Here is an 11,182-nt window from a genome sequence, read left to right as displayed (position 1 = left end):
GCCCACGTCTTACTTTAATAGTATCCTACCAAACACACAGAGAGGTGGATGGAGTGGGGACGATGCAGCGCTGAGACAAACAACAGATCAACGCTCAAACTGAGTGTTGATCTGAGAGCCAGTAAGAGGACAGCACCACAACAACGTCTGGGCCAGGTGACGGCGCCGTCTCTCTATGAGCCTGTTTAGATTTGGCATGGGTCCTGAATCATTCCTGGCCAATCAGGGCTACCTCCCCTGATTGTTTGGGGGATCTTCATCAGGTGTGTGAATATCAACACAGTAACACAATTGCTGAGAAACAGGGGGTTACATTTCAAATTCTTAACCCTCAAATCGTACATGCAACCGCTTAGAAGTGACTCGACCGTACTTCATCAAATATTCTGCCAGGCTCAAAACTTCGTGTCCCAGGAGGGTCAAAGGTCAAAGGTAACTTTCAGACCAGCTCAATATTCATATTGACGATTGTACAAGAACCAAATCTCTCAGGGGGCGTGAAGCTGCTCATTGACCTCAGTTCTTGTGATCAGGTCTTGTTCAGGACACTACTCAATATGTTTCTGCAGAAGGAGTTTTATGAATGAAGTATATTATTGATCAGATCTCCATCAGGCTGCTCCTGTGGCTGGGGGCTCGACCCCAGCGGGCGTTGTCTGAATAATGCAGATACGGTCGGTACCAGAGCAGCGCTCCAGTGTGGAGGATGGGCCTCCAGGTAGCTGGATGTCTTCCTGAGCGGCCTAGCTAAAACACAGCAAGAAAACACAGGAGCCAAAGCAATGTGTAAAAGGTATGCCTTTTACATTTATTTCTATAAATAATGAGAAATGTGGAAATCCAAATGACCATGAACGGAAAGCGTTGAACTGTCACAGAATATTATCTTGAGTTCTTAATATAAGGTGGAAGAAGGCATCCACATCTGTTATTTCATTTCCTAGATTTTCCTTATTTGCTTCCTTGATCAAATGGTGCTAATACCTTAGGTAATACCATGTGTTTTTATACCGAGATGAACTAATTCAGCTAAGCAAACACACGGCACGCCTGTGGAAGTCTTGTCAAAAATATGTAATATGTAAGTATTTGATGTTGTATGACACTCCGCTACCCTACTCAACAGAGTGATTGGAAGGAAGAAAGAAAAAATAAATTAAACTGAATGACATGCTTCATGGGCTTTCACTTGTTGAGATGAAAATAAGTTATTTATCCATGTGCATTTAATATATTGTTAACTTGGTACAATCTTGTAAAGGTGATATACAAATGTGATTTCCAGTCCTAAGCAAATTGGTTAAGACTCCTACACAAAAAAATAATACTTTCCTTTTTCAAATATAAATGTTAAAACAATGCATGTTGACATGCGCGTGTTTACGTGAATGAAGTAGTTTTAGTAGTAGTCATAAATTAAAGTGATTATCATCCTTTCCAATGGGTTAAGTCACTCGTATCAATAATAATAATAATAATAATATTAGTATACAGGCTTCAGTTAAATCTTTCATCAGCCCGTAATGGCCCTGGCGTCAATACTTAAACATAACCACCAAGCTGCTGAACGAAAGCTATAGCCCAAGGCTGAAGCAGCTTCAACATAGAAAGTGTGTTAACAAGGTGCTCCCTAGAAAGGGGAAAAGCTTATACAAGGTTAACAACAAACAAAAGCTTTGTGCTTGAACAACCCAGTGTGCAATTCTATTTAGGCTCAAAAATGGAATAACGGACCTTTCAACAATCTTATCAATTTGTCCTTGAATGCGCTAATCAGTAGTTTATACCCAAAGCACGTCGTTGGAGGGACGCCACGTGGATTTATTTGCAGCCTCAGGTGCATTCTCTCTAGCTTGTAAAATACTTTGTGCGTTCAAGTTTAGAATCATCCTGCTTTTCTATTGGTTCCTGTTGCCAGCTGCCTTTACAACAGGCCTGTACGACCAACACAAATGTTAAGTCAGGGATGAGTATCGAATGAATAAATGAACGAGAGGATGAGGGAGGATGATGACACCGGGGGGGCAGGGAGTGCTGCAGCCGGTGACGGGGGGGGTTCACTGGGAAGGCTGGAACAAGCTGGCCGGTATGCTCATCCCGTGGTTAGATGTGGTGTTTCCACCGCAGTCCACGTACTGGTACATCTCCATGGACACCTGCTCGGCGTGGCCGAAGTACGTGGTGGTGACCATCACCCTGGGGGGACAGCAAGGTCAGGACGGGGGGACGACGCACAAACCGCTCCACAGGGTAACGAGGTACACAAGCACATGCTTTGTATCGCTACCATTACTTTGTCGGAATTCTGCTATAGCATATGAAATGTAGACACTGACCCCCTGTCTACTGAGAGTGAGTTTTATTGACTAGTTATATGCTGATATTTGTTCCCACATTTCACAGTGGGACTCCACCTTCTTTCCCCCCTCACATTTACATTTAGGACCTTTAGCAGACGCTTTATCCAAAGCTACATACAACGACGATAGAGTCAACCATTCTCGTCGGGACTGGTTAGGGTTAGGTGTCTAGCTCAGTGACACCTCGACACTCAGCTAGGTGGAGCTGCGACCGAACTAGCAACCTACCGTTTACTAGTCAACTCGCTCTAACTCCTGAGCCAAGCCGACTCTCATCAGTTATCTTATAACTTTACAACCAGCTAGCCCTACCAGCTAGCAAACTATATGCTCAAAAAGCTATGCTAGCCTTGAATCGTGTGAACAAGGTTGATCGACAGCCAGGGGTTACACTCTTTCTCTTTGAGCTTTAGAAGGGAATATCTCTGCACTGCTGCTACACTGGTCATTCAAAGACACTCACAGCAGACAGTGTCTCAGTGGGTCCATTTCTTGCTAGTTTTTTGGGGAAAAAGCTAAATAGAAACTTCTTCCCTACTGCAGCTTTAAAGGGGAGCTTTAAACAACGAAAACAATGAAAAGTAAGTGGACTAAAAGCCACCAAGCTCAACGGATACTTACTGCATCATGACCACGATGTTGTGCACCCTGATGGACTGCAGAGTGCAGTAGTCACTGGGGGGAGAAATGCATTACGATGAACAACTCCTCAAGGTCTGAGATCTAAATTCATCTTCTTCATCGTCCTTCACCCAACATCGGGGGTTTTGATCGGGGTCATGTGATGCTGGTGATTCAGAGATCCAACATGTTGATAAAGACACTAAACCAATTTGGGAGGAAGCTGGATGGGGTCTGAGCAGTGACCTCAATGGCTAATTCTGCTTAGCAACACAATGAGACACAATCGGCCAATCCCAAATATGTATCGGGGCAGTAGATCCCAGCCTTTGTTCGGCCTGAGACCCAAGCTCAGAAATGATCATCCCACCAGGTGACCCCCTAATGGTGCCTTTGTTCCCCCTGTCAGCAGGACTGTACTCACTACATGTAGCTCATCTCATCCGCCAGAACCGTCGACACCATGTAATCGATCTGAGGGGGAAAGCAAACACACTCAGAAGACGTTTGAAGCCAGCTTCAAACCTTCTAGAACAGGGGTTCTCAAAGCTTTGAGAGGCCAATATAGGAACCCAGAATTAGAATGTTTCTGCGGGCCGCCATTGGCCCGCGGGCCGCACTTTGAGAACCAATGTTCTAGAACAGTACAAACCACAGGCTGCAGCTAGGCTAGGAGTGGAGCCAGTCACCTGCTTCATGTCCAGCGGGCTGATGGCCGTGATGTTGTTGATGCGAGACTTCCCGATCACCGTCTTGGCAAACTGCACCTGGGCCGTGATGTTGGCCACCTCCACGGAGTAGTAGTTGTTGTTGGTGATGTTCAGGGTGTTCTGAGGGATACAGGCCGTTTCCCCGTCACAAACACGTAGGCAGGGGATGGGGGTACCGTCTACAACGGCTCCCATCAGAGGGTCATTTGTTGGAAAGGCCACAGCCATCAGTCAGCTACTAGTGAGTGAAATGCTCTGACGTTATGTTTGAATGCATGCTACGGTTGGGTGAAGGTTTTCTTTTTTTTTTTTACCGTCGAAACCTCCCAAAAACATCAAGGTTTACAGTTTAGCCGTCAGACTAAAGTTGTGCTGACGCCTCATATTTGCCTATTAGTAGGGGCTCTCAGCAGATTGCAGTCTGTGTTGGTCGGCTCGCTGCATTTTATATTATGATGAGCATGTGCTTGCATTGTTAATATCTCCTCCCAAGGTCTGATGTCTAGGCCGTCGGACAATCCCCATATATTTGTCCATATTTCTACAAGATAGGCGAATCACAAAGTATCCTGCGCCCCACAGAGGCTTAACTGAAACGTAATTAAACCGGGTATGGCTCATGTTTGAAAAGGTTCCTGATAGGTACAACATTAAAACAACAGTTTAGAAGTGTGTACCGTTAGCAGTACAGCAGTAAGAGGAAGGTCAAAGGAAGCGCCTGGGACAGTGCTTAGTTTAAAATGATGTCATTTTTTGAGCTTTGGCCACAAAACGATCCAGATCCCCTAAGAGGGAAGGCCTTAAAGTGACCACGTTTTAAGCCCCTGGGCTCCTCTGTAGCTGACCAGTGATTGATTTAATAATGCCCGCATATTTGTATTAATCTTATTTGTGCATAACTCAATCATTGAGGTGAACTTGGTCAGGATCTTCCAAGGAACACGTGCACTATCGGTGGTTTCATTAGGATGTATGGTTCACCTGTACTGTTCTCAAAATGTGTCTACAAGTACACAGTTCAGCATGTCAAATAATGCTGTTATTTCCCTATTCGCTTTCCAGAGAACTAATAATGTTATAAAATGTATTTAAGAATCGATCTACCTTGGTTCCACTGAAGTGATGTGTGCCTGACTTATGCTAGGGGGATGACAGAGACCCTCACCATGTTTCAGCCATGATCACCATCCACTGTGGTTTCACCATTCTTTTTCCTTTTGTATTAAAGACTATTTAGGTAAGTAAATGAGCATTCAACCAAACCAACTGATTTACTAAATAAGGACTCATTTAGAAAAACATAACCTAAAACAACCAGATCAGAGACCATTCAATTCAGGTATATTATCAGGTTTTATATTATATACTATATATACAAACACATATATACATACGCACACACACACACACACACACACACACACACACACACACACACACACACACACACACACACACACACACACACACACACACACACACACACACACACACACACACACACACACACACACACACACACACACACTAATTTATCCTTTTTTTGATTTAGTGTGCTATTTAAAGCACAAACATTCAGTAACTATCTCTTCTCTGCCTTTATAGACCTTAACCACGTCACCTAACCCTCACACGAACCACTGATTCACTGACGTGCACATTTCATACCTTCATAATGCAATACGTCTTTTACAGCAGTTCAATTGGCGGTTCATCCTGGATTGATTGGGCTCAGGTTGGGTTAATAAATAACCTTTAGCTTCTTTGTGCCATAAACATATTAGTTTAAACCTTCATTATGTGGTGTCTACCTTTGGTTAAGGCCACTTGAGCTAGGTTGTAACACCACTCTCTAGGTTTGTCACCTCAGATACCACGTCATTAATAACGTTTACCTTGCGTCTAGTTTGTTGTCAGTACTACATGATGCAAAATCTTTGAGAAATGAACAGCGATTTTAAGTTGAATCATGTGAGTGGTTGGCCGTGTTGTTTGCTGAAGGATTGCTTGTTTGTGCCTACCATGGCAACCAGATGAAGCAATCATTGCTAATCCATGAGTGTTTGGACACCCAATATGCTGTGATTGAAGTATCGTTTATCTGATGAAAGGCAGTGCACCTGCATGCAGCGCTGTAGAGGCCGAATGGACCAGAGAGATTTGGTAGAGTCACGCGTGTCACACTTTGACCTGGCGCATCATGTCAGGGCCAACCAATAGATGTGCAGTAAAGCTGAAGAGACAGAATGTTATGAGCCGTCGTTCACCCTGTGGTTTTAAACGTTAGGGGTTCACCGTGTGGTTTTAAACGTTAGGGGTTCACTGTGTGGTTTTAAACGTTAGGGGTTCACCGTGTGGTTTTAAACGTTAGGGGTTCACCGTGTGGTTTTAAACGTTAGGGGTTCACCGTGTGGTTTTAAACGTTAGGGGTTCACCGTGTGGTTTTAAACGTTAGGGGTTCACTGTGTGGTTTTAAACGTTAGGGGTTCACCGTGTGGTTTTAAACGTTAGGGGTTCACCGTGTGGTTTTAAACGTTAGGGGTTCACCGTGTGGTTTTAAACGTTAGGGGTTCACCGTGTGGTTTTAAACGTTAGGGGTTCACCGTGTGGTTTTAAACGTTAGGGGTTCACCGTGTGGTTTTAAACGTTAGGGGTTCACTGTGTGGTTTTAAACGTTAGGGGTTCACCGTGTGGTTTTAAACGTTAGGGGTTCACCGTGTGGTTTTAAACGTTAGGGGTTCACCGTGTGGTTTTAAACGTTAGGGGTTCACCGTGTGGTTTTAAACGTTAGGGGTTCACTGTGGTTTTAAACGTTAGGGGTTCACCGTGTGGTTTTAAACGTTAGGGGTTCACTGTGTGGTATAAACATTAGGGGTTCACTGTGTGGTATAAACATTAGGGGTTCACTGTGTGGTATAAACCCTGCACGCCCTAGCGAACATAGAGTGTCCCACCAGTGATGCACCGTGACCCCTCAGGGGGGTACGAGTTGTAGCGGGGGGTGGACGGTGGACCCCTACACAGCTGCATGCGGCAGCCCTACGACCCCCCCCCCCCGTCTAAAGGGCGGAGCTAGTTCTGGCTCTAGTCACACCCTACCGGTCAGCTGACGGCTAATGCGGTCCAATCAAAACGCACGTACACCGAGAGGCGGTCAATGAAATAATTGGAATGCTCACCGTGATGTTGAGGTACACGATGCGCTTCTCCTGGTCGTAGTTGACGAACACCGACTTGACCCCCACGTGGGACACGTCGATGGTGCGGGGGAACAGGAAGAACACGGCCAGGCTGGACAGCAGCAGACACACCAGCACCGAGGCCGTCACATACAGCTTCCTGGGGGACGCCAGCGCACAGAGGGGGGTGGGGGGATCATACGCCTTGAACTCTACATAGAAGTACATCCTGTTGTTATAGACTGAAGGCTGGGGTCGACTAAATCGATTAAATCTCAATATGAGCCTCTATCTGTAGGCTTCCTGGAGCCTACAGATGTCGGAGGGTACAACGACATCGCTGCGATTCGTGGGAGGTTAGTTTGAGGAGGCTAATAGCATGAGACAAGAGAGGAGGCTCTGAGGAACATCTTACAGGCCTCTCGTCACTCATCCGCATCCCGTACATGAATCAAGAGAGTTAAATGGTTTACTTACGTTCGTCTGGGTCTCAGCCGTTGGTCGCTGTATGGAATCAATGCAACCAGCTGATTCTCCTGGCCTGAAAACCCAACCATCATGTTTTTACTAAGCAGTGAGGATTTGGTATATTCATAATCAACAATGGCATCAAATATTGGCCAACCCCACATACATCATAGCCAAGCTCTTCGTAATATATGACAACATTTTTTGGGGGATTTTTCTTTCTCATTTCTTGCCGGTCATAGGTATCATTTTTTTTTCACTACAATGCCACTTATCAAACACAAAACAATTTCTGGATATTAAAAGCATGTGGAATGCCAAGTTGTCAATAGTGTGAAGCCCTCTTCAAATCCTTATGCATGTTTATGTGGTCGACGTTTCTTCTCCTTACCTCTGGGAATCCTCCCAGTCCCTTGACACGTGGGGCAGGTGACGCTGTCCCTCCCAGTGAACTCCACATAGGGGAACTGGGACACATCCTTCCCTTCACCGTCCTCATCCTTGGCCTCATCTTCCAGAAGAGTTCGATCGCCGCTGCATGAATGCTTAGCAAAGAGGGAGAAGGACTTCCCCATAGCCACACCTACAAGGAACCACACTGTTACGGCTGGGGGTTTGGAGGAACCAGCCAGAGCGCTAGACTCTGAAATGATCCAAACCAAAGATGGCACATAGAACACTGACAAGGTGAGGATATGGTCAAATGACAAGTGTGGATGGACTAAGGCTTGAGGAATAGCATTATTCTGTAGTTGTCTCACCCTATAGTCTGTGGGCCAGTACTGATTGCAAAATCTGCACCTCTTCTGTTGCTAAAGCTTATCTCATAATGATCCTCACTCCCTGAAGTCAAGCAGCAGAAGTTAAGTGACAAAGTGCAAACACTGCTGGCCCATTTCTGGGTGAACTAAATATGCAGGAGTAGTCTTACATGTCACTCTTTACAACACAGGGTGTTTGTCCCCTAGTGGACAGAAATCTTTAAAGAGTACAGTTCTCCTCTGATACAGGCCTTGGACAGCCAGGAGAGGCTGTCGATAGCACATCGATTACTCTCGCGAGTCGCGACACAGAGATTTCACACCAATATGACACAAAAAAGCTTCTCATACAAACAGCTTGCCCCAGCTTTAAGTATGCAGCAGTGTAATGTTTACGAGGAGAGGAGATAGAGGAGGACATAGGAGAGGAGACACAGGATGACAAAGGAGAGACACAGGAGGACAAAGGAGACACAGGAGCACATAGGAGAGACAAAGGGGAACATATGAGAGGAGACAGGAGGACATAGGAGAAGAGACACAGGAGGACGGAGGATAGGAGACACAGGAGGACAGAGGAGAGGAGAGGAGACAGGAGGACAGAGGAGAGGAGACAGGAGGACGGAGGATAGGAGACACAGGAGGACGGAGGATAGGAGACACAGGAGGACAGAGGATAGGAGACACAGGAGGACGGAGGATAGGAGACACAGGAGAACAGAGGAGAGGAGACAGGATGACATTCGATAGGAGACAGGAGGACATAGGGGAGGAGACAGGAGGACATACGATAGGAGACAGGAGGACATAGGGGAGGAGGAGACACAGGAGTTCATGGGAGGATACATGACTAACCCCCAGATGGTCAGTGAGCTCTAGTCAAGTTATAGTGTCGTGCACCAGGTGGGACACATAGATAGATGATTATATTATATTATATCATGATATTATATAGAAGAAGTCTGAGCTCCAGTTGTAGTGATCTAGTGATAGTACGTCATTAGCTAGCTGAGCTCCTGTCACATTAAAGTGTCTGCAGATCAACGACCCCGACAGCAGACCGCCTCCCCGGCTCAGGACGGGACTAAAGTACGTTGTGTACACTTAAACCTCAACCCCGTCGACGGTGTCTACTTACCGATATGCGGCCGTTTAATAGTCAAGCTTAATGGCGGTCAGCAGCAGCGTTAACGTTACTCATGGACGTGTTGTGTGTTTACTGTTAGTTTGGCGAGCAAACAGCGCATGTGCGAGACGTCATGACGTCTCGCGCATGCGCGCTTTGCTCGTCATACCGACGGCGGCTTCGAACGCCTCGATGGTAAAACTGCAGCGATTAAAGATTTTATTTTGTGAGATTTGCATGTGTTAAATTGTATGATTTGAAACTTGACGGGAGTCATGATTGGAAATACGATCATATTTTAAGATCAACATAGAGGTTATTCTTATCAACGTATTTGCACAAGGGGGCGCCATTTGTTTATAATTATGAACCCAGCTCGAGATGATCTGTACATGGATTGTTACACATATTCAATTAGGTTCAATTTATCATTTTATTTTCTTTCTGATGTATTTAAAACCACGTATTCTATCGACCTTATGACATATTTTGATGTTAAAAAAAAATCAACCAGACCTTATTGATGCAACACCCATGCTGTGACATTTGTTCGATATACTTGATGATATATATTTTGGGAGTTACTTCGGGTTATGACCAGCATCCTTCAAGTGTTGAGCCAGAGATGTATGGTAACAAAGAAAAACAAAGAAAAGAAAAGGCCAATTGCACATGAGGACACTGGTCCATAGGTCAAAATAAGTACTCATGTTCTCTATCCCATTTTGAATACATTTCATTTTGACCATTTTATATGGTTTATTGGATGCTTAAAGGGAATCTCTTAATATTTCATCGAGTCAGGTTGTTTTATAATTCTAATGCATTAATTGCAACATTATTGCAATTGATAGGATTATTGTTTTGGTATCCACCATGTATATGGAAGACTTCATATATACTTAGCCTTCACAGGATGCTGCTGCGAAGAGCTAGGAGAGGCACAGCTGTAGAACTGATGTGCTTAACTGAGTTTACACTTAAGGCGCCAATACTTGGAACTAACCATTGTTATATTCTGCAGCACCTCGTAACATCCAACCCTGAGTTTGGTTTGGCGCTAAATCGTTTTTTGTGTTGTGTTTATTCATGTCTAATGGTTATGTTGTGATGGCTGCCGTGCCATCACAAGAGAGGAAGGGGGAGAGAGCAGCACAGTGAACCGTATGACTGGGAGCTATGTTGAAGTTCAAGACCTAGTTCAAGGAGCAGAGGACACCATTGAGAAGGACCTTTAGGAATTGACTTTCCTTGTTAACTTTGGCTTCTTTGAATCCATGTTTATGTATTTTTTTTATGTTTACACATTAATTCATGGACTAGAAGTCTTCATCTTGAACGTGTGGTGGGGTAAGAGCTGCAGTCTCAGTTGTTTATTCCATTCTTGCTGCTTGTCAGAATTAGATTGACTGTCTCCCCCCCCCCCCCCAACAGGAAGCGCGGGGGGGGGGGGGGGTGGGGGGGGTCGTGTTGTGGTCGTGCGTGCTGCACAGTGGCGAGCTTCCATGTGTTACTCAGCGACTGTGGTCGGCCGCTCGCTGCTCATCCAATCAGCCCTGTGGCTCGAGCCCTCCGTCTAATCACTGCGAATCGGTCCCATCACTGCCCCTGTCTACACCGACCGCCAGGCAATGCGGGATGATATTGTTTTTGCTGCATTGTATTTTCATCCACAAAAGGCTGGCCCTGGTGCGATCACTCATCCCGCCATTCCAGCGGTCAATTCATTCGTTCCGCGTCAGCGGGGTCAATGCAGTGTGGTGGTCCGGGCCTGTGGGCCTGGGAGGTGAGGAACGGCTCGGATGCTTAGACAGGAAGAATGAGAATGCTGAAGAGTCTTTTCCATTCCTTGCAACTTAAGGCCTATGTCACAGAAGCCCTCTGAAATATAAAGCTATATTATCGCTTTATACTTTTATATTTGGTCCCTTAAGGGCATAATAATTAAACATTTATA

General features: G+C 45.3%; 1 protein-coding gene across 1 annotated transcript; it reads right to left on the bottom strand.

The window, feature by feature from the left end:
- Positions 1-780: 780 nt before the first annotated feature.
- tmem106bb (transmembrane protein 106Bb) lies at positions 781-9,359 on the bottom strand. The gene is made up of 8 exons (XM_060043140.1): positions 9,238-9,359; positions 7,730-7,921; positions 7,348-7,411; positions 6,871-7,030; positions 3,671-3,811; positions 3,406-3,455; positions 2,982-3,035; positions 781-2,196 (listed from the first exon to the last, which is right to left on the bottom strand). Exons 2-8 carry the CDS (start codon positions 7,911-7,913, stop codon positions 2,058-2,060), a joined length of 792 nt encoding a protein of 263 aa, XP_059899123.1. The 5' UTR covers positions 7,914-7,921; positions 9,238-9,359; the 3' UTR covers positions 781-2,057.
- Positions 9,360-11,182: the final 1,823 nt, after the last annotated feature.

This window comes from Gadus macrocephalus, chromosome 22 (assembly GCF_031168955.1).
Source record: "Gadus macrocephalus chromosome 22, ASM3116895v1".
NCBI lineage: Eukaryota > Metazoa > Chordata > Actinopteri > Gadiformes > Gadidae > Gadus > Gadus macrocephalus.
This window is presented reverse-complemented; position numbering and strand designations above follow the sequence as displayed.